Here is a 25034-nt window from a genome sequence, read left to right on the forward strand (position 1 = left end):
GGTCTCTCTGGTCCGCGGGCCAATGCTCTAACCACTGAGCCAAACAGCCAGGGCTTTCATGGTTTTTCTTAATACTGGTTATTTCTAACGCACGCACTATTCTACCAACCCCGTGAACTTGTCTGATTATTTTAAATAAGACATAGTTTCCTACTTAATCTTGGGTCTCATCACATCAAATCCCAATAAACTGCAGATTTACCATCCTGTGGCTACTTTCTTAGTTATACTATAAATATTATGGTTAAGAACATAAGATCTGGAGCCAGGCCACCTGTTTCTGGCATACTGGCTCTACTACTTACTAGCTGTGAAACCTTGTTTCTCTAAATATCTTTGTGCCTACTTCCACAAGATAAAAAAATGGGAATAATAGTGTCCACTTCATAGGGTTGAGGGCATTAATTGGTATTGGTAAAGTGCTTAAATTGGTGTTTGGTATGCAGTAAGCATTCAGTAAGTAATGACTACTATTGTGTCATCATACACACCCCTCACCCTTCCCACCTACTCATATATTCTCTTGTAATACTGGACACCTCTCCTAGTGATGTTGTTCCTTCTAAATCGGAGCAATTTTATGCTCAGGGCTTCTAACTCCAGAATTCTGCTACTCGCCAACTGAGTAGCACTTGGATAAGGTACTTAATCTCCCTCACTTTCCAGTTTCCTTATCTATAAATGAGAATGGGGAATTACCACTTTCTTTGCACAAGTTTGAATAACACAAGGTATATGAAGTTCCTTGTGTGGTCCTTACCACCTAATGAATACCTCAAATGCATTTCTGGCTTAATACACGTGATCCTCACAACACACCATCAGACAGGTTATCTTAAAAAGAAGGAAACAAGATCTGGAAAGTCAAAACTTGCCCAAAGTTAGCTATCTGTGCAATACTGGAAGGAGACTTCACTCCGAGTTAAAAATATTTTCACGAAACCAAAGCTGCTTTCGCTAAGCATGAGCGCTAGAAATAAATTATTTCATGCTGTTTATGGGATTTCGATGTTTGGAGAAATGCAGAAACCGGCAAAGTAAGTCTATCGCCCTGTTTTCCGCTGAAACTGCAACAGAAAATCAAAATACAGATTTTGTTAATACCATTATTAGGTCAAAGAACCCGAGAGCCCTAGAGCCGGCAACGTGGCTGAAACTTCAGCAAACAAAACAAAGCAATGAGTTTGTCCTTTAGCCCCTGAGGAAATTGCGAACCCCAGAAAGGAGGTTCAATGGATGGGCCTTCGGGGCTGGGCCGGTCCCCGCCCAGGCTACGAGGCCCGGTCGACCCCAGACCCGGAGGAGGCCACGGCCACGCCAGGCCGCCGGGTCCTCCCCCTCGGATCTCGGGGACCAGCGCTGCGGCCGCTTGCCCCTCACCTCCGGCTCCGGGCGCTCCGAGGCCATCACACAGCGCTCCCGCGCCGGCCCGGGCCCGAGAAGATGTTCCACTTGTGACCCCTGACCCGGCTACCTCGCACCTGGCAGGAACAGGAAGTGAGTGGGCGGGACGAGTCATGAGCTCTCTGATTGGTGGAAGAAGCCCTCTCAGCGTGACTCGCTGACTTGGAAACCGGAAGAGGAGGTCGTTGCCGCGGACACTGCTGCCGCTATGCAGGTGAGTAGCGGGTTGGGGCTATTGATTGCCAGTTAGCTTTGGGTAACCGGACCGAGAATAGGCGGACAGAGGAGACGATGGGGAGCTGGGCTGAGAGGAGGGGGCAGAGCACGCGGCTCTGGGGTGGAGGGGCGAGGCCTCCTGGAGAGGAAAGGCGGAGATGAGGTGAAGTGGGAGCCTGGTTGACTGGAGACAGACTACGGCTAAATCCGGAGGGAGGAAGCGCACTGTGACAGGGCTCACAAGGGTTGTGGAAAGGATCAGATTATAATTTGGGAAGGCTGAGATGCATTCTAAGGAAGACGGCTCAAGAAAGTGGCGGGTTGCCCTGGCCGGTTTGGCTCAGCGGTTGGAGCGTGGGCCCGTGGACCAGGGAGTCCCGGGTTCGATTCCAGCCAAGGGCACGTGCCCCGGTTGCGGTTCCTCCCCAGCCCGGGTTGGGGTCGTGTGGGATCCAGCCCGTGGATGTGTCTCTCTCGCGTCGATATCTCTCTTTCTCCCTCTCTCCTTCTCTCCCTCTCCCTCCCTCCCACTCTGTCCGAAGATAAATATAACAGTATCCTCCGGTGAGGATTAAAAAAAAGAAAGAAAGAGCCCTGGCCGGTTTGGCTCAGCGGTTAGAGCGTCGGCCTGCGGTCCAGAGAGACCCGGGTTCGGTTCCCGCTAAGGGCATGTACCTCGGTTGCAGTTTGTCCCCGGCCCTGGTTGGTCGTTCGTGTGGGTGGCAGCCACTCGATGTGTCCCTTTCACGTCGATGTTTCTCTCTCTCTCTCTCCCACTCCCTCCCACTCTACCTGAAGAAAAAATGGAAAAATGCCCTCGGGTGAGGATAACAAAGGAGGGAGGGAGGGAGGGAGGAAGGGGTGCATTGGCCCAGGCCTGGGGCTCGGCTGTTGGACTCGGCTGTCGATGGATGTTGTTAGATGCAGAAATAATAGGGGATTTGTAATTGGGAGAGAAGCTGAGGGATGAAGAAATTGTGGGACCCCAGTGGCCAAAAGCTAAAGCTAATTATAATCTGAGGCCGTGGGTGGAACCCAGGATCAAGGCTCCTGCCCTGCACATTAGCAAGTTTGCAAGACGTTTCCCACCCTGTGCCGTATAGTTGTTAAGGATGAAGATATGAAGTAAAACTGGAGGCAATAGATGGAAAGAAACTGCTTTGCAGGCCCCCCAGCATTTACAGTTGTTTGGTGCTTAGGACATGTGCATTTTTTTTTTTTTTAAATCCTCACCCAAGGACGGTTTTCCATTTTTTGTTCAGATAGAGGGGGAGGGAGAGAGAGAGAGAGAGAAACATAGACGTGAAAGTGACACATCCAATGGTTGCCACCCACACGACCCAACCAGGGCTGGGGAGGAACCGCAACCGGGGCACGTGCCCTTGGCTGGAATCGAACCCGGGTCTCTCTGGACCGCAGGCTGACACTCTAACCACTGAGCCAAACCGGCCAGGGCAGGACATGTGCATTTTTTGTTGTTGTTTTTCACTTGTCATCTAGTTTCTTGCACCTGGTAGTCTGTCAGTAAACATTTATAGGTTGACTAAGCCTATGAAAGGGGCACAGGAATATTGGCACAGAGATAAAACAAGTGCAGATTAATTCAGCAAGGAGGAGGTTGGAACATCAAATGCTGAGGGCAAGTGAAGAGTTGGGGCAGGGGTGCGGTGGTAGTGGTGCCAGGCCAGTCAGTGTTCCGAGAAATCTTCATGTGTAGGTAGGTTTCTCAGAGACCATGTGCCATTGACAAAACCAGCCCGGCTCACAAGACAAGTTCTAGGACAGAGGAGTAAATATGCTGCAGAGGTCCACAAAAGATAATAAATCCAAACATTATGTCTGGAGAAAATTTCTCAATGAGAGAGAATAGAGTGTACCTAATATAGAGAAAAAACCAGGCATGGATTAGGAGGTAATGGAGAAAGGAATCAGTTGGTAGGAGGAATTGACGTCAGGTGAACAGGTTGAAAGGTCTAAGGGTTGATGCTGTCTGTAACCCAAATACCAAAGATAGAAAACAACCCGACTCTCCTATGCCAACGAGGTCCTTTGTTACTTAATAGTGTTGCACACTGTCATCCTGGCTTTTTGGCCTTCCTTTGTATGTCATACTCACACTCATCTGGGTAACCATCCTGTTCCTATTGGTACAGAGGGAGGAGAAGCAGCTTGAGGCATCATTAGATGCACTGCTGAGTCAAGTGGCTGATCTGAAGAACTCACTGGGGAGTTTCATTTACAAGTTGGAGAACGAGTATGACCGGTTGACCTGGTAAGGGTGGCCAGGGTAATTTGGGGAGGGCTTCATGGGTGGGGTGGGGGGGCAGGCCTCCTGGTGAATAGGACACCTCCAGTGATATAACCACTTACCAGTTTACAAACATCTTATGATTTGTTAAAAGCTAGTTTTCCCAGCATTTAGCAAATGAAGTGTATTTTAGGGCCTCCATGGCAAGGAAGTGGAGAAATGCCCAGTTTCCCAACCAAGGTTCTTCCTAGCTTTTGATTCTCACCCTTGGACTTCTCTGGAAAGAGATCCTCCCACCACAGTAGGAATACAAAGGTGATATTGGATCTTTTACCATAGATATTAGTGAGTCTTTTAAGTCGAACCTACTCTGGAAGTATAGTTCCTATCTCCAGACCAAAAAGGAGGTTTTTACTCAGTTTCTGAATTTTTAGTGATAACAGTGTAGCCATGGTTCCTATTTTGCCACTGTTCCTCACCCCATTCCAATATTGAACTAACTTTTTTCTCCATCTGTGTCAGAAACTGAAAGTGTATCCCTCTTTCCTAACCTCACAATCCATATAAGCTACTCTGGTTCCCACCCAGTCCAACCATAGGGCTGTGAGTCTTTTGGGGGTGAGTCTGGGATTCCTAATCTGAAGGACCCCTTTGAGGCTACTTTACTGGAAACATTCTGACACCTTCTTATCACCACCAGGCCCTCTGTTCTAGACAGCTTTGCCTTGCTCTCTGGACAGTTGAACACTCTGAACAAGGTCTTGAAGCATGAAAAGACACCACTGTTCCGTAACCAGGTCATTATCCCTCTGGTGTTGTCCCCAGACCGTGATGAAGATCTCATGGTAAGAAAAGCAGGACACAACTTGGGAAATTAAGTTCTTAAATAAGGACCTAGAGCACGGTTGTTGGTTGGTTATTCTAGAAGTTCTGATTGTGGAGTAGTGTGTGGCAATAAATAGTGAGGGCTGCATTTTAGAGGCCTTGCCCTTTGTCCTTCTAGAGTTGGGGAGCTAATCCTAAGTAAACCTGAAGACCATGTCACCAAGGCAAAGACCTTTCTCATCCAACACCCATCTAGAGCAAAATATATATATATATATATATATATATATATGACTTTATATATTTTAGTCTTTGATGAAAATGTAGCAGAGAGTTGCCCATGTCTGGTAGAGATAAGGGTGTGAGGAGACCGAAATGAAGGATGGAGTGAGGGGTATAGTGTCCTAGGAAGCTAAACATTAAAGTCTTAGGCTATATTTTCCCTGACAATGCACTGTTTGCCTGTGGCAGGAACTGTATATCAGGCCAGATGGAATCTTCTTGGAATGCATAGGATGATTAATAAAATCTATGTTTTACAGAGGCAGACTGAAGGACGAGTACCTGTTTTCAGCCATGAAGTGGTCCCTGACCATTTGAGAACCAAGCCTGACCCTGAGGTTGAAGAGCAAGAGAAGCAACTGACAACAGATGCTGCCCGCATTGGTGCTGATGCAGCTCAGGTTGGACTGATGCACTGCCCTGCTGCCCCCATTCCCCAAGTCCCATCATGAGAAGCTAGGCTTTACCATTGCTGTCTGGTAGAGATGCACAGTCGATTGCATATAAATTGCCCCTAAAAGAGCACAAGAAAGCAACTTCCCCACATTCATTTCTTGCTTGCCCTAATTTCTGTACCAATTTGTGTGTTACAGAAGCAGATCCAAAGCTTGAATAAAATGTGCTCAAACCTTCTGGAGAAAATCAGCAAAGAGGAACGAGAATCAGAGAGTGGAGGTATGGTGGGATCGGTGGCAAAATGGAGAAGGAAAGAGGGATAAGATCACTTTTACAGGAATGGTGATTTTGGTAGTAGCAAAGTGAGGATGTAAGAATGAGCTGCTTAAGAAGGGTATACATCCATTCTGTTAGCCTTTTGTGCTTAAGTCCAGCCCTGGAGCAGATAGAGGAAATGAGCAAAATGAAAAGGGAGAATTCTGAGGTAGTTGTGGGGTCCTCTGGCTCTTCCTCTGGGCTATCAGGGAGTCTAGATACTTCTGAAGTCAGAACTCTAAGCCCTGATACTCATTACTAGTCTTCCTACTTGTAATCAGAGGTATACCTCATGGTCTTCACTCACCTTTTTCTTCAGGTCTCCGGCCAAACAAGCAGACCTTTAACCCTACAGACACCAATGCCTTGGTGGCAGCTGTTGCCTTTGGAAAAGGGCTGTCTAATTGGAGACCTTCAGGCAGCAGTGGACCTGGCCAGCCAGGCCAGCCAGGAACTGGAACAATCCTTGCAGGAGCCTCAGGATTACAGCAGGTCCAGATGACAGGTGCTCCAAGCCAGCAGCAGTCAATGCTTAGTGGGGTGCAAATTGCCCAAGCAGGTCAACCAGGTAAGGTGGCAGGGATTGACATGGTGACAGACCTTGAGCAGGAAAGTGAGAATAAACTAAATTATCTGAGCCTCCAGCATCCCCAGAGCTGGAGATTTTCTCGTATTTTACTGGACTGTAACCCAGAAAATAATTCTTAGGAGTAAAAATCTCATTCGAGACTAACAAACATCAGAGAATGAAGAATAACTTTGAAAAGCAGAAACTGCTCTCACCTCTAACCTCCATCTCAGGCCTCCATCTCAACTACCCTTCTGTTCCATTTACTCTGGATATTAGATGTGTTGTTAGGGATTTTACTTAAGAGAAACCGATGGTCAAACCTTAATTAAAACCATTTGGTAAGTGAGTTGGGAAATGATAGGCAGGCAAGTTTCCTGGTGCTACATGTGTTCCTGTCTCTCTATTCAGCCTGGAGGAGTTCAGATGCAGGTAACTAGAAGAGATCTTTTCCTCCAAGTGGTCTGAGAAAAGGGGTGATTAAAATAAGAGAGAACATATTATTTTAGCTGTGACATTAAATGGGGGTCACACAGGATTAGCTAGCTTTTCTAGGAGTAGGTGAGCAGGAATCTGACCCCTCCCATTCTTCCCACTCATATCAGTCCTTTCCTCCTAGACACCTTCAGGGAGAGAGCTGGTTGAGGAACCACACCCCTGAGCTTTGCCATCCAGGGTCAGATGCCACAGAGGTTCTGAGATGATAGAGGGGGTGGCAGAAGGAAACCTGAGAGACCGCATTTCTGACTTATAAAAATCTTACCATGCTTCGGGCGTCTTTCTTCATGTTCTTTTTAGGGAAAATGCCAAGTGGAATAAAAACCAACATCAAGTCAGCTTCAATGCATCCCTACCAGCGGTGAGTGTGGCCAGCAACATCCATTCCCAGATGCTCTTTGAAGAGCCGGGCAGTGAAATTACCTTTTGCCCAAAGTTGACCTAGATGAGTACAATAAAAGAACATGGGCTTTCAGCAACAGACAAATCCCAGCTCCACCACTGACTAGCCCTATGACCTTGGGCAAGTGACCTAATTTTTCTGAGCCTGTTTTCTTATTTGTAAACGGTTATAATACCTACCTCATAGGGTTGTTGTGAGGATTAAAATGAGAAAATGAATGTAAAATACTTAGCTCAGTATATGAAATCATTGGTATTCAATAAATGATAGTTTCTACAGCCACTTCTCCCTATTGCCCTCCTCAGTTCCTTGATCCAGAACTGACTCAGATCTGACACTGCTTCATGTCAGTAGTGAACAGGTGAACACAAGATCATAGACCACTCTTCTGCTTGAGACCTGTGCTTATTCTGTGCTGCTAGAAACTGATGCAGCCTCTGTGTCCATAGAGGCACACTGTCTGCCCAAGCTCCATCGGGCCATCTCTCCAACCAAGGCAATGAGGCTTCTAGGCTGGGATGAACTGTCTACCCGAACATCTGGTAAAGCTTGGGCCTACTCTGCTCTCCATCTTCTCAGAAGCCAATTCAGCTCTTACCTGGGAAATAGTCGCAAAGTCTCCTGTCCTTTATCTTACCCTGCCCACATGAAGGAAGATGTTGAAGGCCCACTAGGTGGGGGCTTCCTTAGAAAGTGGCTCTACCAAGCAGGACTGTGTAAGAAAGGGTTTTTCTTAGCACATGAAAAAGTCCCTTCTTCCCCAGACTCATTTTTCTTACTTTTGAGTTAGAAGGGAACTTCACGTCGTCTTTCATCAGGGTTCGGTTATCATTATATGCCTAATTCCCAGACTCTAGCCGGGATGGCTTTCCTCCAGTCCCGTGAGCCTGTGCCTCAAGTAAGAGCCATATCGATGGTGAGAGGGGGCAGCCACCAGTACCTTTGCCTGCTGTTTTAAAGCTAAACAGCAGAGTGAGTTTGGGTCTCCAGTCTAAGCTGCCTTTCTTGTTCCTTTGAGGGTAAGGGCAGGGATTGAGTCAGCATAAGTGGACCAAAGGGTTTCTCTGAATAGTTTTTAAAATTTTGATGGTCATTGTGTCAGGTTTATCTGACAACAATTTCTGAGAGAGCTATAAAGGGATCAGAGACTTTCAAGATTGCTGCAAGATAATTCTAATTTGTTCTCCCTAAAAAGTTTTATCTATGATTAGCTTTGATCTAAAAAGTCCTGAGATATGAGGACGGCCTTCCAGCTGCCTTTTTTCTGTTCTCTTTCATTCACATGCTAGTACTTTGGCATTTGTTTGGTGCCAGGCAGAATATTGCCAGGCTGTGGCAGCAAAGGACTGGAAAACTGGTCCCAGAAGTCACATTCATTCCTGTTCTATCAAGACAAGAAATGGGCCCTGGCCAGTTTTTCTCAGTGGTTAGAGAGTCAGCCCTTGGGCCAAAGGGTTGCAGGTTCAATTCCAGTCAAGGGCACATACCTGGGTTGCAGGTTTGATCCCTGGCCCATGTCGGGGTCATGTGGAACACAACCAATCAATGTGTCTCTCTCACATCGATGTATCTGTCTCCCTCCCTCCCTTCTACTTTCTCCAAAAATCAATGGAAAAATATCTCAGGTGAGGACTAACAACAACAAAAGATAAGAAATGGTATCCACAAAGTATACTAACCATATAACACAGCAGTACAGGGAGTCCTGTCATCGGCTCTGAGGCAATGCCAGACCTTTCTCCCACTTTAGCAGTTCTGCCTTACTGCTCTGTCAGCTCACTCAGACGTTCTTCATCTTCTTATCCCTTCCCTTCCTCCTGGTGACATCAACGCTAACTGTCATATTGCATAGGGTTTATGCTAGGCTTCTCTAAAATCCATGGAGGGCCCTGGCCAGTTTGACTCAGCGGTTAGAGTGTCGGCCTGCAGTCCAGAAAGTCCCGGGTTCAGTTCCCACTAAGAGCATGTACCTCGGTTGCAGTTTGTCCCCGGGCCTGGTTGGTCGTGCAGATGGCAGCCACTCAATGTGTCCCTTTCACGTCAATGTGTGTGTCTCTCTCTCCCCCCCCGCCCCCACCTGAACAAAAAATGGAAAAATGTCCTCGGGTGAGGATTAAATAAATAAAATAAAATCCATGGAGCATCTTTTGGCAACTGCTGTCCTTTATTCCACCAAAAGATTTCTTCCTGCTGAAAGGCACCAAACCCACATTTCTTTGTTGTCTATGGTTTCATTCCCACCACACTATTTGAAATGAATTCCTTGTCCTCCAAGAATAGAAATATCCTCCTGCCCTAACAGGAACATTTGCAGGACCCGACCTATATCTTGTGTCTGTGAGCAAATAACTCTATTCTGGAGGCATTCACATCTTTATATTCTAAACTTTGAAAGCACATGCTCTCATTTCCAAGCCCACCCCCACCCCCAAATCCTCTGGAACACACACACGTTTGTAGCATCACCAACTTTGGGGCCCATACAACCCAGTAACTGCCTCGGTGGAGAGTATGTATCTTCCACTCCTAACACTTGTTCCCTCAGCAGGGAATACATATGGAGTTTCCTTTGAAGAAGAGGACATGATTTGCTTGCTCAAATTTAGGATTTGCCAAAGATGGCTCTGTTGCCCTACTCTGGTGATATTCCTCAGCTTCTGACTGCTCTGCTTTCTCCTATTCTTGGGGCCCCTGAAGAAGGAGATTGTCTTCCAGGTTTATGTCTAGAATGGAGAAAGGACAACAGCTGTGAAATCTAGAGATCTTACTACAGCATGGAGTTCATCCTGCTGAAGGTGGGAGCTTACTGAATCAATGTCTGTGTGACACGCATTGCCTAGGACCTCTCCTCCAGCTCTGTCCTAAGATTGAAATTGCCTCATTGTTGAACCTCTCTTTTGTTCTTTGCCCCAGTCACCCCATTTTCTTCCCCTTCTGGTGTTTATTGTTGTCTTACCTAACTAGCTTACTTCAGTTAACCTTGTACTTTCTTTGGAAACAGCCAAGATAGATAGGCCCATAGCTAAGTGCTCCTTCCAACTCCATAAGGTGTCCCGGCATTAGGACTGAGCTGGAGGGGTTGTGCCCACCGCCTGTCCTGCTCCCGGAGCGAAGAAACTGAACTCTGTAGGAATGCCCTAGTGCAAGGCTGGTCCCTTTTCCCACCCCCTTCTCACCTCCCCCAGGCAGCTGGAAACAACCTCTCCCTTTGTATGAGCTTCTTATACAGAATAATCCTCCCATGGACAATGTGTTCTCTGTGCCCTGTGGACACAGAAGCCGTATGAGCTGATCCCAGCACCAGGCAGAACGGAGGCTGAATCCTTCCAAACGCCCACCCTGGGTCAACCCCTGAGTACTGTCTAGAGAAACTACTAAGGGATGTACATTTTCTTCCATCTGTTTCAGATTTGGGAGGGTAACCTATTGAAGTTTAGAAATAGGCCAGAAGTAGGGCCAGGGCCATGCCTAACTGGAAGGCTTGATGTGGCTCTGGCCTGATAGCCTTGAACACAGAGGGGCTAACATTTGGAAAGGATTTGCCACCTGTATAGCTACAAACCCATACAACATGTTACTGTACTAAATGTGGTAGGTAATTGTAATTGTAACAATGGTAAGTATTTGTATATCTAAACATACAAAAGTTACAATAAAACTATTAGATAAAAAATGGTTCACCTGTATAGGGCAGTTAACAATGAATAGAGTTTGCAGGGATTTGCTCTGAGTGAGTCAGTGAGTGAGTGGCGAGTGAATGAGAAGGCCAAGGGCACCGCTGTAATGACTGTAGACTTCACAAACACTGGACACTAGCATCACCCCAAACATGTGAGTAATGCCTTGCGCTATGACGTTACGATGGTACCACATCACTAGGCGAAAGGAATTTTTCAGCTTTGTTATAATCTTCTGGGACCACTGTTGTATATGCAGTCTGTTTACCGAGACATTGTGAGGCACATGGCTAGTCTGAAGGGCTTCACCAGGATTCCCTGGGGATATTTATTTATTTATTTATTTATTGCCATTACATTTACTTCACTGGAAAAGTTTGGCAACAGCTCAAATTTCCTAGAAAAGCAAATAAGATTTTGTGTGATCTAACTCCCTGACTTATTTTCTATATTGTCCTGCCACCCGCTCTATTCCCAAAATGTACAAACTGCTTGAAGTTTCCTGAAAGTAACAGACTCTTTTCAGCCTCCATTTCTTTATTCCCCCTGGTCCCTCTACATCCCTTTGCCTCAGTCCTTCAAAATTCAGCTCAACAAGTCACTCCTCTGTGAAGCTTTCCAACAACCGAGTCTGTCAACTTAGTGCCACACCCACCAAATAAGATCACATTTGTACCTTATACATACTAACTAGCTCTTGCTGCCCTTGATTGTCTCCCAAGTTCAAGCATGCTAAACTTTAGGGTTTGACTCCCAGTGTTGCCACCTGAGAGTTGTGTGATCTTTAGCAAGATAATGTGTGTTGTATACTACAGCATCTGTAGTGTCGCATTTGGTTGTGCCACTTACTAGTGTGGTTTTGGGCAAGTTAATTTACTTCTCTGTGCCTCTGTTTTGTTTTGTTTTTATGTGTGGGGATGATAATAATAGTGGCTATTTCATAGGTTTGCTGTGAAGATTAAATAGATCAATACATACAGAGTGCTTAGAACAGTGCCTGACAATAGTAGAAGCTCAGTAAATATTACCCATTCTCAAGATGGTATCTAGAACTCTATTCTCAGTAATTGTTGCTTAAATCAGTGATTGACCAGTATCTCTGAGCAAGAAATTTTCTTCCCTCTGCAGCTTGTCTGTGCACACATTTCAGGATCTTGGCCTGAGGAAACACCTTTTATGCCCATTTCATTCTCCAAAATGTCTTCTTAGCTGCTAGCACAAAGCAGGCACTGACTTTCATGATGTGATAAGACGTTTTCAAAACTAGTTTTGTGAATTTTCTTCCTCCCACTTAGTCGTCACTTATACTCTTCCATTAGAGCCCAGTTTGGGCTCTTAAATTGCATCATTTTTTTTTTATCCTCACCCGAGGACATTTTTCCACTTTTTGTTCAGGTAGAGTGGGAGGGAGAGAGAGGAACAGAGAGAGAGAGAGAAACATCGATGTGAAAGGAACACATCGAGTGGCTGCCACCCGCACAACCGACCAGGGCCGGGGACAAACTGCAACCGAGGTACGCGCCCTTAGCGGGAACCGAACCCGGATCTCTCAGGACCGCAGGCCGACGCTCTAACCGCTGAGCCAAACCGGCCAGGGCTTAAATTGCATCATTTTGATTTGAGACCAAATGGCAAGCTCCCTTACCTGAAATGTTCTATTTCATCCTTCCTGTATTATATCTCTTCCCCCAAACCAGGTACAGACTCAGTTCCACTGACTGACTACATTCTGTCCCTAAACAGGGCCTTCATCACACATAGAACCGTCTTTGCAGCTATGATCTGTTCTCTCCTTATTGTCCTTACTTATTTAGTCTGGGCTCAGGCCTTCATGGGTGGCTGTTTATAATGCAATGGGTATCACAACCAGAGCTCCACACATGCCTCTCTTCCCTTTACATTCACCACCCATCCTTCAGGCCTTGTTTTGTTATGGCACACCCCACTGTTCTTGCCACTAAACTATAAGTGCTCTCGGCTATAGTCATAAGGAAATACCTGGGGGTCAGGTGCTGTCTCACACCTCAATGGCTTACACATGCTTTGCCCTCTACTTGGAATGTCTGCCCTCTCTTTTTCCTGCTCCAAGTCCCCTGTTCACCTACTGAACAATTGATCCTTACAGTTCAAGTACTATCTCTTCCCCTGTACAATGGACCACTCTTAAATCATACCTCTCCTGTATCCTCTACACACCTCCATTACAGTACCTAAATATCGTTGCAGTTTATTTATTTACAAGTTTAAATACTGACCAGGACACTTCCGTATTGTGTGGCCCTAGGCAAGTTACTTCACTTCCACGAACCTCAGTTTCCACCTCTGTAAAATGGGATTATAGCACCAACCTCAAAGGGTACCTTCAACTGAGCACGTTTAAAATTAAATTTAACCTTAATTTACTACAGGATCAAGTCCAAGCTTCTTTGAAAGGCATGCTAGGCCTTGTAGGCATATCATCAGCACTGACTACTATTCCCCTCTTCCTCTACTTTCCTGAGCAATCTCACTTTTATTGAATGGCATATTAAACTGTTTTGATTGCAACACATTGCAATTAAACTAGCTTAACCAAAAACAAAAAAGAGGACCCAATTGTATTTTGGTTATGCATATATGGAGTGGAAGGGTGACTGGTTCTAGGGGGGCTCAGGGCTCCAATGTCATGTTCCCTGTTTCTGCATTTTCCCACTCTACAGCGGTATAGTTCACCTCGTGGAAGAACTTGGATTGTTCTTGCCTAGATACTAGGTAATTAGGAGCTTGGGTCAAAAGAAGGGGGAGACACCATGAACAAGCCAGTGGGGTCAGGCAGGAATTCCTTAAAGGAAATGAAAGCAGGAGGGTGGGAAAGTGTCTGAATACAACCCAAATGAGAGCTCCCATGGTCCATTTTGTATCATTTCATCTCTGCAGAGAGTCCTTGGGGTTTTTCTTAAGCCCCGTCCTTTCTCCTAAACTTACAGTACTATGTTTCAGATTGCCTGCTGAATGTGCTATCTTACCTTGAGCTCAGAATGTCCCAGACTGCATTCATTTCCTCCATCCTGCTTCACCTGGGTTATCAGCTAACATTGCTGTCAATTCTGGGTCCTCTCTCTGTTCTATCCTCTCTTCTTCCTTCTCACTCTGATTGCTCTAGATCAGGCCTTCATTGTGTCACATCTGTGCCTCTGAGCTGTTCTCTCGGTTGGACTCCCTTCCTCTTTTTCCTCTTGATAATATAGCTTACTGTCATCTGGCTTATTTTTGTGAAGAACAGCGGGGATCATACCAACTCCTTTGTTAAAAATCTTCAGGGACACCCCCAATACAAATGAAACTCCTAATTCTTTCATTCAAAACACTTTATGATATGGGGCCAACCTACTTTGTAACCTATCACATGTAGGCCTTTCATTCATCTTATCCTTTAGCCACATGGAATCACTTGCAATTCCTACACCTGTCCTGTGCTTTATTCCATCCATCCCTTCATCCACACTTTTTCCTCAGCCTAGAACATCTATTTGCTTCCACCTTACTTGCTATGTGACCTTGAGAAGATCCTTCACCCTTTCTGATTTCGTTCTTTTCATCTGGTAAGCAGAGATAATAGTACCTTACAGGACCGAACCATTAGATCACATAGAAAGCAACTGGCCCCATGCTTGCCAGAGAAAATAATGAGTTGTAAGCTACCTTTTCTTTTTTCTCCTTTTGGCCCTTCTCACACATCTTCCAGATCTTGCTAACTCTCTTCCATTTTAATAACCTCCCTTGGATTGTCCCCTACCCAAAAGCTTCCTCTTTTGTCAGAGCTCATCCTGGAGGTTTTATCACAGCCCTCTTCCTGCTACCTACATTTCTTTAGTTCAGTCCAGCGAACACTCTATGATACCCATGGCACTGGCTACCCACTCTTGCCCCTGACTACTCAAGAGTCCAGGCAAACCCCAAATTCCGGATGGTATGATGAATGAATATTTGCAAATAGTCTTTCCCTCTGCCAGCCAGATGTCTTTCAAGCTGCAGTTCCTTCAGCCAAGGTCCCAGCATTAGGCAGTGGATACTTTCTGGTTGGCTAAGGCCCAGGGACATGTAGAATGATTAACTGACAACTCTTCACCCTAATCTTCACTCCCTTGTCCTCACAGACTCAACACTCCCCTAAACTCCTATTGAGTGCTGTGTAAAAAAGTGCCCTTTGTCCTTTACAGGATGGGATGGAGAAGCTTGACACAGCCCCTAGGAGGCTGCTTCCATCTCTGCCTGCCACTCCTGTTGTCCCTCAGCCTAGACCCTTAGTTTCAATTGTTCTCAGACAACACCCCACCCCCATCCCCCTCTCTCATACTCTGTTCTTTCCACTGCTCCACCTGCTCATCACTTGCATACAGGCATACTGTACTTTTTATTACCATTCCTGTTTCTTTGATCCCACTTTCATTTAATGTTTCCCCTCAAACAAATAAAGCCTAAAATAATGATGGCAATAGATTGTTAGAGTTTATACAGATGATGATTTTCAGACTAAACCCATGGGGAAAGTAAATCCATGTCTTTTGGGGAGAGAGGATGGAGAAGGGTCCCTTAGTGGTGAGTGAGGAGGGAGTCAGACGGGATGGGACCCAGGGGAAATTGTCACCTCACTTTCTGTCAGAAAAGAGGGGGTATTTTAGTTCTCAGACCAGGTATTCTTTCTCTGCAACACTGGACCTTCATCCTTATCAAGATTGTGAGTTCCTGGCCCTGGCTGAGTAGCTCAATTGGTTAGAGCGTTGTCCCTGATATGCCAAGGTTGCAGGTTTGATCTCTGGTCAGGGCACATGCAAGAATCACCAATGGATGCATAAACAAGTGGAACAACAGACTGATATTTCTCTCTCCCCCCACTGCTCAAATCAATTAAAAAAAAAATTTTTTTTTTATCCTCATCCGAGGACATTTTTCCATTTTTTGTTCAGGTAGAGTGGGAAGGAAAGAGAGGACGAGAGAGAGAGAGAGAGAGAGAGAGAGAGAGAGAGAGAGAGAGAGAGAGAGAGAGAGAGATCAACGTGAAAGGTACACATCGAGTGGCTGCCACCCGCACGACCAACCAGGGCCGGGGACAAACTGCAACCGAGGTACGCGCCCTTAGTGGGTACCGAACCCTGGTCTCTTTGGACCGCAGGCCGACGTTCTAACCACTGAGCCAAACCGGCCAGGGCACAATCAAAAATTTTTTTAAAGTTAAAAAAAAAAAGACTGAGTTCCTGGACCCCTCCAGTTTCTCCCATTATCAGCCTGCCCCTGGTGTGGGGAGCCTTCACTGAACTGTGACCTCCAAGGCCTTCTGCCTAGCTTTCCTGTAGGTCCCAAATGGTTCCATTTCCTCCCAGTCCATTGAAAGACTTACTCTCTTTCCCACACATCTCAGTCTGTGAGGTGCATGCTGGAGCCTATGGTTTCCTTCCACACAGCACATAAACACACTTACGCCTCTTCCCATTAAAGCAACTGTTAGACTCAATCTGGAGGTGAGAGCCAGATAGTTCAAAAGCTCCACAGGTGATTCTAGTGTGCATCCAGGGCTGAGAAAGATAAACAAAAGTCAAACTGTGGCATACAGGTTTCTTCATAAACTGACTTCTGCTAAGCCTTCCTGCCCTCACCCCCACGCCCTCTGAGCTGGAGCCACACCGGACTACTTAGAGCTTCCCAACCCGCCACATCTCCAGCTTCTGTGCCTTCACACATGCTCCCTCTGCCTGCAACGCCTTCCCCTGCCTTCTGTAAAGTATCCTTTAATGCTCAGCCTAGGTGTCATTTCTGTGAAGCCTTCGAGAACTAACCCCCACCTTGGGGTACAGTGCCCCCCACCCCCGCTTTCATAACCCTCTGGACTTATCTCTATGGGAATACTCAACACATGCTAACTACTCGAATTGTTCATTTATGTGTCTGTCTTCTCCACTAGACTGTGAGTGTTTTAGAGGAGCCCCACAGCCATGGGGATGCCATTTGGTAGGATTTGGGGTAAGTGATCTCTAGCAGATATTTGAAGATGCTTTTTCCCAGGACTAGGACAGGAACTGAACAAAGTGAATCTTTGGGCATGTTCATTCATGTACTCAATCAATACTTATTGATGGCTTGCCATGGTCTTTTGCCAATGTGGTCCAGATGAGTACACGGATAGATGAAGTTCCCCATCACTATGACTGGCTTCTGGGACAGTTTTGTCATCTATAATGGTCTGCTTTGGCCCTGGCCGGTTTGGTTCAGCAGTTAGAGCATCAGCCTTCAGACGAAAGGGTTATGGGTTCAATTCCCTGTCAAGGGCATGTGCTTGGGTTGCAAGTTTGATCCCCAGCCCCGGCTGGGGTCGTGTGGGAGGCAACCAATCGATGTGTCTCTCACATTGATGTTTCCCTCTCTTTCTCTCTCTCCCTCCCTTCCACTCTATCTAAAAATCAATGGAAAAACATCTTCAGGTGAGGATTAACAAAAAATAAATAAAAATACAAATACAAATATAACTGTCTGCTTTGTTCTTCTCTAGTTCATCTCTAGATGGACACTGAATCTGAAACCTCTCAATAGCACTCTCAGAATAGAGTGTACACAGTAAGCAGCATTTAGGAAATATTTGCTAAATGAATGCTCATGAATCTACATACAATGTATACCTTCTTGATATATTACCTCCCACCTTGCCTTTTAAATGTTCAGACAGAAATAGTGCAAAGCATTTCACATGGATTATCTCCTTTAATTTTCACAACAATTCTATGAAAGAGGTACTATTGTCATTTCCATTTTCTAGAAGCTCGGCAGCTTACAGAAGGTCACACAGGTAATAACTGGGAGAGTTAAACTTAGGCCTTTGGAATGAGGTCTGACTCTGAAGACACTATGGCATACCTGGACCACATTAGGCTTTCAATAAATATTTATTGACTCAATGAATACTGCTACTCCAAGGGAAGTAGAAAAACTTTTGAATTCTTACTATCCTCCCCACTTGTCTCTGGGTCCCTCAACCTTCTTCCCTTTCTCACATTGTCTCATTCACTCTAATATTCACTCAACAAACATTATGGAGGGTCAAACGAGCCAGATGATGGACCACATGCTAGAGATAGAGCAGACTAAAACCTAGCCCCTTCTGAGAAGAACTTATGTGCAGGCAGGGATACAGATAATTACATTGCAGAAAAATTATGAGAAAGAGGGGAGGAAATGATTTACTCCTGGGAGAGCTGCTTATATCTTGTGTTGAGCCAGGGGACAAGGCTTGGAGGGGTGGGGGATATGAAAGATGCTGACATCCTTGGGGAATGTTTAAAGCATAGGATGTGACCCAGGAGAATGGCACAGGTAGAAGGGGAGATTGTGGGCCTGATCAGCTATGCCTTAGTGTACAATGCGAGGTTTGAGCCTTTTGAATAGTTGAATTCTGCCATTTCCTGTTAAGGGTAGGTATTAATGGGCTAGGTCATAGGTGTACTTTGGCTATGACCTCTTTCCTCTAAGACTGAACTTCCATATAACTACATCCAACCATTTACAAACATATTATTTCTCCCAAACCACCGTCTCCTCTAAATTCCTTATTCTATCCACATTAACACCATCCAATCCTATTAGCAGTTATTGGATCATTATACGCAAAGTACTATTCCAGGAACTACTGGAGATAAAGATTTCACTTCACTAAAACCTAGTCCTCACCCCCAAGAAGTCTAGTAGATGAACATGTAGAAGAGGGAAAGCTGGAGAGACAACTGACTGGGAAATCTCCAGAGTCTGCCTCTTCATTCTCATCAATTTCCAGACCTCCTTAGGTCAGGCTGTATCTCTCAGTGGTCTTCCTCCCATGCCCTTTTCATACTGCTAGAGTGAAGTGATCAGCTAGATGGTAAACCCCATGCAGGGGCAGCTCTGCCTCATTCACTGATGTGTCACAGGCACGTAATACAGTCTTGCAGATGGTAGGTAGTCAATAAATATGTGATAACACAAGCCTGATTATGTAGCCTCTTCAAAAAATTTCACTGTTTCTCCTCTGCTTCCAGAATACAATCAAACTGCCCTGTTTGGCTTTCAAGACCTACTACATTCAGCCACAGCCAACTTCTCTCACCTTTTTTCCCTTTCACTACCAGGAAGGCCAGTGTAGCCAGCAATTCACTCACTGTTCCTGCCCCAGGCCACGTGTGTGTGTTTAAATAAAAAGCAAATTAAATACTTTATTACAGCTTAGTGTTTTCTTTTTTTTTTTTTGTTAATCCTCACCTGAGAATATTTCTCCATGGGGGGGGGGGGAGAAGGAGAAAGAGAAACATCTATGTGAGAGAGACGCTTTGTGCCTCCAGCATTGTGCCTCCGGCACGACCATGGCGGGGGGCTGGGGATCAAGGCTGGGGATCGAACCTGCAACCCAGGTATGTGCCCTTGACGGGGAATCAAACCCAAGACCCTTTGGTCTGTGGGCTGATGCTCTAACCGCTGAGCAAAACCGGCCAGGGCAGCTTAGTACTTTCTTAAATAAGTACGGAATATTAAACAGGAGACACAGAGCGCACATGTGCGGCGCATGTAACAAGGGTTCACTCGGACGCACGTCTAATACTCAGCACTTCAGACCACACCTCCCCCAACCAGGCATGTATAGGGCAGAGCTGCCGTGCCCCAGCCACTTGTATTTCCCACCTCTATGCCAGGAAATCCTCTCGGTGACTCCTAATGCTAAGGCTCATCCAGATTTATAGGCTCCTGGGAGAGGCTTCCGCGCCCAGTTGCTGCTTCCTGCAGAGACCTCCTTGGCTACTCTGGCCCACCTCTCAGGTCTCACCCTCTCTAGAGGGGGGCTCTTTGAGAGACGGGCTGGCCATGGAACTTTTCCCAGGGCCCTAAGCTGGGTGGGCCTGCCTACCACACACAGAAGATGTGTTGGTCGTGTTGGCGGATTGATCACCAGGACGCCCAGAATGAGCCATTCCGGGGATGAATGTCAGGAAGAAGCAGGGTGCAACTCTGGCGGCCCAGGCCAGGCCGCGCCACCTGACAGCCGCGGGCTGAGAGATGCGGAGGGAAGGGGTGGGGAGTCGGGGCTGGGCGTGCTTCCTGCCCCGGGATCGGGCGGCCCGCCCCTGCTCCCGCCTCGCGGGCCGAGCCCAGTCGAGGCTGGACGGCCCCTCCTGCCTCAGCCGGAGGCCCAATCAGCAGGCGCCCCCCACCCGGCCCGCCCCCTCCCCCTCTGGTGACAGAAAGTCGGCCCAGCAGATGAGGAAGTGGCAGGCAGGCTGGCCCTGGGGACTTCTCTCTAGCCCTGCTGCCTTCAAGCCCTCCACTGCGGCCTGCCTGGCCCCCCACTGGTGAGTCTGAACCTTTCCTGGGCGGGCGCTCCACGTGCCCAAGGCCCCCTGCCTGGCTGGTCCGGCCCAGCCCTGCCCTGCCCTGCCCAGGCTGTGGGCGAGGCTGTTCCTGGGGAGAGTGAGTGGGAGGTCCCAGCTCTCTGGGGTTGGGCCTCTCCAGCAACCTCCCTCCTGTCCATGGACTCTATTTACTAAAACCTAGGCCTTCCTCCACCACCTCCTGGTCTTACCCCTCTTCCCTCTTGTCCCCTCCTTCTCCCCTCCCCTCTTTCCCCTCCTCCCTTCCCCTCCCCCTTCCTCTGCCTGTTCCCTTTTCCCTTCCATCCATCCGAAAGGAAGGAAGGAAAGACTGGACTGAGTTTCCCCACCCGGGACACACCCAGATTCTTCTCAAGCTTGGAGAGAGGTCCTTTCCAGAAGCCTTGAGCCACTCCTGACCTCCAGGGTGCATGCAAGTGTGGTGGTTGAGAGAGATAACAAGCTGGCAAACTCACGTGGGTCAGGAAGGAACTGTGTTAGAGCACATTCTACACCTCCCGGGTAGGCCCTGCCACAGAATAGACAACCAACAAAATATGATTGTGAATGAATGAACGAATGAATGAATGAATGATTATTGTCATCTGTGAAGAGATCTGTGTGCTTGACTGAGGGCAGGTATGTAGTGGGTGATTTTATATTCATTCCCTGCTAAGTGGGCCTTATGAGTTTATGTATGTGACCACATTTATCTGTGACTCACACATGTGTGAGCATAAGCATTTGCTTTTGGTAATGCTGGACTATGAAGGAGGATGTGTGAGTGTTTTGGGTGTGTTCACTAGTGAGGATGTGTGAATGTAGTTTGGAGCAGGTCTGAGTATTAGAAACTGTGCATGTCAGTGTCCATGGAGGCTTGTTTGGGTGGTGTGTCAGAGGAAGGCAGTTGTTGCCAGCAGGAGGAGTTGTGGGCTCTGTGTATGCACATCTGTGCTAGCCATTGGTGAGTTGGTCATTGGGTGGTTCTGGTGAGAGCTGTGTGAGAGGCAGGTGTGTGTGAGATGGTGTTTGTACGGGAGGACTTGGGCCTGACCATGGTTGGGCAGTTGGGGGTTGACATGGAGGTTGAGGAAGCATCTGTGAGATGTGTGCCCAGTGAATGTGGGAGCGTGTGCAGCCTCGGTGGATGTGTCAGAAGGTGTGTTCTTCACTTAGTACCTGCACAGGTTGCTCTCTGGATAGAAGGAACTCGGTGGTCTGGAGTGCTAGCTCTCAGTGCATCTGCTGCCCGGGCTCTTCAGGGACTGCCTCAGAATCCCTGGCCCCCCTGGGTCTGGCTTTTGTGTCCTGCTGCGCCCTCCTCCCTCCCCCGTCATTCCTTCAGGCCTTGAGGGGTGAGGGCCTAGATCATTAGACTCCTCCCTGAAGGAGGGGAAGATTCCTGAGACCTCCCCCACTCTCCCACCTCCTCACATGCCACTGGCTTCCCTGCCCCTCCCTGGGAGAGAATGGTGATTGTGCCCATACTGAAGTAGGACAAACTGAGAGTTTATGGCTGGCTTAGCAGATGCTGGGTGTGGGTTTCCTGAGGTTCTCTTTGGGCCAAGGTTTGGGCTGGGGCTGGACCCCCAGCAGGTTTGTGGTTCAAAACCAAGAACCTTAGACCATCTGGTTGCTCTAGGATGGGTGGGTGGGTGGTGAGTCCCAGCTTTACTTGGCTTTCTCAATCTTCGTGGGTCCTGCTCCTCCAGGCACTGACCTGTGGCCTGGACCCACCCTCCACCCCATGTGCAGTGCAGCAGGGGTGGGCGGAGGGCGGGGCTGCTGCCAGATCTAGTCAGACAGGTGGAGCTGCCAGGGCAGGAGTCTCAAAGAGCCAGGCTCCCAGAGAGGAAGGGCAAGAGGAGAGCACCAGAGAGGAGCCGAGAGGCTGGAGGTGAGAGCTCAGGAGGGCAGAGGAGAGCCCTAGGGAGTGTCCCAGCAGGGGAGAGGAGGAAGGGGCAGGAGGGATTGGAAGCGAGCATCCCAGAAGGGACCAAGGGACCATGGGGAAGGGACAGGATGGGCAGAATGGCAGGAGGGGCTGGGAAGTGGGAGTCCTGGCAGGGGAGAAGATCAACCCTGGGAAGAGAGAGGAGAGTCCTGGAAAAGACAGGAGGGATTGCTAGTGAGAGTCCTGGAAGGGACGGTTCCAGGAGATGAGCATCCTGAAATAAGCCAGGAGAGGTCGAAGGGGAGGATCCCTGGAGAGAAGAAAGACCGGAGCTGGAGAGGTGAGAGACTTTGGTGAGGAAGGGAGAGGCAGTTTATTATGGAGATGAATTCCCTGTTAGGGAGAGGTAAGACTTTCTAGAAAGAGAGAGAAATTGAGAGTTTTCTTGTGGAGGAAGAGGAGAGGGGAGGTCACGAAGTAAAAATCTCCAGAGAAGAGCAGAGAGTGAAGATAGAGGAGGAAGGTGTGGGGTGGAAGGGCGGAACAGCCTTTCCCAGGCAGGCAGGATGTGTGGGAAGCAGATGCCCCCGCCAAACTGCCTCCTCCTACCCCTAGTCCCCAGCAATTCCTTCCTCTCACTGTTATATCCTTTTTGCAATGAGAGGTTGCAAAAAGTTGTCTAGTCTGGTCTGTGTGCTGTCTGTGGGTCAGGGATGAGATGGGTGGACAGTCATCCCTGGCTGACACCCGCCTTCCATACCTCCCCAGAGTCATTAGCCAGGATGGAGGCTGTTGTGAACTTGTACCAGTCGATGGCAAAGCTTGGAGGTAAGATGCTGTCTACCTGCCCTTCCTCCCTCCTCCCCTGAGACCCTGGATCTAGGGCTGTCTCCTAATGGAAAGTCCCTATGAACCCCTTTGACCCTTTGTGACCTGACCTCATATCTGTACACCTGATGGGGACCCTTTGAACCCTGTGGCACTTCCTGACTCCTTTGATCCTTATTCACAGATCCTCGGATCCTGGGCTACCCTTTGATGGGGTCCCCCTTGCTAATGACCTCCATTCTCCTGACTTATGTGTACTTCGTTCTCTCACTTGGGCCTCGAATCATGGCCAATCGGAAGCCCTTCCAGCTACGTGGCTTCATGGTTGTCTACAACTTCTCACTGGTGGCACTCTCCCTCTACATCGTCTATGAGGTGGGACCCTGGGGTGCCTAGGCGTTAATTCCTGGCTGGATGGGGGCAGGCCTTAGAGCCAGAGCATGCATCCCCTTTCCAGAGAGGCTCAGGTCTACTTCTTCAACAGAAAATGGGAGGGTATGGGGTGGGGGGGAATTCTGGTGGTTTAATCCACACCCCATCCTAGTTCCTGATGTCTGGCTGGCTGAGTAGCTACACCTGGCGCTGTGATCCCGTGGACTTTTCCAACAACCCAGAGGCACTGAGGGTAAGTAGGAGCGGGGGCCAAGTCATAGCAACCTGAGATTTGGAGCGATTTGGGTGTGACCTCTGCTCATGGGCCAGTTTGGGGAGGCTCTAGGAGCAGTGTGGGGGTCCTAAGGCTGCCCTGACTTCTTGCAGATGGTTCGAGTGGCCTGGCTCTTCCTCTTCTCCAAGTTCATTGAGCTGATGGACACGGTGAGAATATATGAAACGTGAGAACTTGGGGTCGGGGAGAAAGGAGAGGCCCTGGCTCTGAAACTCCTTTCCCCACTCTTCTCTCAGGTGATCTTTATTCTCCGGAAAAAAGATGGACAGGTGACCTTCCTCCATGTTTTCCACCACTCAGTGCTTCCCTGGAGCTGGTGGTGGGGAGTAAGAATTGCCCCAGGTGAGTGGCAAAGGCCACTGGGGAAAGGGGCAGGCGTTGGAGATCAGAGGCTCAACTCTCCTGATCCTGTTCATTGTTCACTCACAGGAGGAATGGGCTCTTTCCACGCTATGATCAACTCCTCTGTGCATGTCATCATGTACCTGTACTATGGGTTGTCTGCCCTTGGTCCTGTGGCTCAGCCCTACCTTTGGTGGAAAAAGCATATGACAGCCATCCAGCTGGTAAGGGGCCTGGACCTGCCCTATAACCATCCCAACATTCCTAGTCTTTATCCAACCTCTCACCTTTGACGCTATCCCTCCAGTCTCAGTATTCCCTCTGACGCTTGCCTCTCTCTCCTAGATCCAGTTTGTCCTGGTCTCGCTGCACATCTCCCAGTACTACTTCATGCCCAACTGTAACTACCAGTACCCAGTCATCATCCACCTCATCTGGATGTACGGCACCATCTTCTTCGTGCTCTTCTCCAATTTTTGGTATCATTCTTACACCAAAGGCAAACGGCTGCCCCGTGCAGTTCAGCAAAATGGAGCTCCAGGTACTGCCAAAGTCAAGGCCAACTGAGAAACATGCTCTTGCTAGGCGCCCACCTAAGTGCCTCAGGACTGCACCTTGGGCAGCATCCATCATTGTCCTCTCCAACTACACCTGTGACCAAGGCTTATGTGGTCAGGACTGAGCAGGGGACGAGCCTTCCCCTCCCCACAGCTGGTACACAGGGACCACAGCTTCCGTTCCTCACCCACTTCTCCTGCCAGCCCCAGGGACGTGGCCTCATTGCCCTCTGCCACTCCGGAGCTGGAGGCTGAAAGGGCTGGACGCTAACTTCCCCCTCCCTGCCTTAAACTTGGGAGAGGAGCACTCAGGGCTGGCCCCCACCAGGGTCTTGTGGCCTTTTTCCTCACACTGAAGAGGTCAGCAATAATCTGTCACTGTGGACCCAGGCTCCCTCCTTTCCATCCCACAGGTCAGAGTGGGTGGGAGGCCTGGGAATACAGCCTGTGGAGTCTGCTCTCTCACATGTCTTCATTAAAAGTGACAGAGGAAACCACTGAGGCTGTGTGTGTACATGTATGTAAATGGAGGAGGTAGGGTGCAAAGCCTGCTAG

The 25034-nt window shown here is 48.1% G+C and overlaps 3 protein-coding genes across 7 annotated transcripts in view; 2 read left to right on the forward strand and 1 right to left on the reverse strand.

Annotated features, from left to right (window-relative positions):
* Window positions 1–16280, reverse strand: part of SZT2 (SZT2 subunit of KICSTOR complex) — a 73610-nt gene extending 57330 nt beyond the window's left edge. Inside the window, exon 1 of the mRNA XM_036257520.1 lies at window positions 16210–16280. Within this exon, the coding sequence (XP_036113413.1) occupies window positions 16210–16278 (69 nt within the window). The 5' untranslated portion in view covers window positions 16279–16280. The remainder of the gene's footprint in view (window positions 1–16209) is intronic.
* MED8 (mediator complex subunit 8) lies at window positions 1582–8315 on the forward strand. 2 transcript variants are annotated; one of them, XM_036257518.1, is made up of 8 exons: window positions 1582–1618; window positions 3774–3892; window positions 4569–4713; window positions 5236–5376; window positions 5569–5650; window positions 6006–6254; window positions 7053–7113; window positions 7461–8315. In XM_036257518.1, the coding sequence occupies exons 1-8, from the start codon at window positions 1613–1615 to the stop codon at window positions 7477–7479; spliced, it is 822 nt and encodes a 273-aa protein (XP_036113411.1). In that variant the 5' UTR covers window positions 1582–1612; the 3' UTR covers window positions 7480–8315. The 2 variants fall into 2 exon arrangements, with proteins under 2 accessions (XP_036113411.1, XP_036113412.1); XM_036257519.1 differs by lacking the exon at window positions 7461–8315 and having other exon boundaries at window positions 7053–7433.
* A 3775-nt stretch (window positions 16281–20055) lies between the features above and the next one.
* On the forward strand, window positions 20056–24976 carry ELOVL1 (ELOVL fatty acid elongase 1). Of its 4 annotated transcripts, none has more exons than XM_036256554.1 (8): window positions 20056–20173; window positions 22854–22913; window positions 23098–23288; window positions 23458–23538; window positions 23673–23729; window positions 23817–23922; window positions 24010–24146; window positions 24268–24976. In XM_036256554.1, exons 2-8 carry the CDS (start codon window positions 22868–22870, stop codon window positions 24487–24489), a joined length of 840 nt encoding a protein of 279 aa, XP_036112447.1. In that variant the 5' UTR covers window positions 20056–20173; window positions 22854–22867; the 3' UTR covers window positions 24490–24976. The 4 variants fall into 4 exon arrangements, with proteins under 4 accessions (XP_036112447.1, XP_036112451.1, XP_036112450.1 ...); XM_036256558.1 differs by lacking the exon at window positions 20056–20173 and adding an exon at window positions 20674–20830; XM_036256557.1 differs by lacking the exon at window positions 20056–20173 and adding an exon at window positions 20862–21155.
* The last annotated feature ends 58 nt before the right edge of the window (window positions 24977–25034 follow it).

This window comes from Molossus molossus, unplaced genomic scaffold (genome assembly GCF_014108415.1).
Source record: "Molossus molossus isolate mMolMol1 unplaced genomic scaffold, mMolMol1.p scaffold_m16_p_12, whole genome shotgun sequence".
NCBI lineage: Eukaryota > Metazoa > Chordata > Mammalia > Chiroptera > Molossidae > Molossus > Molossus molossus.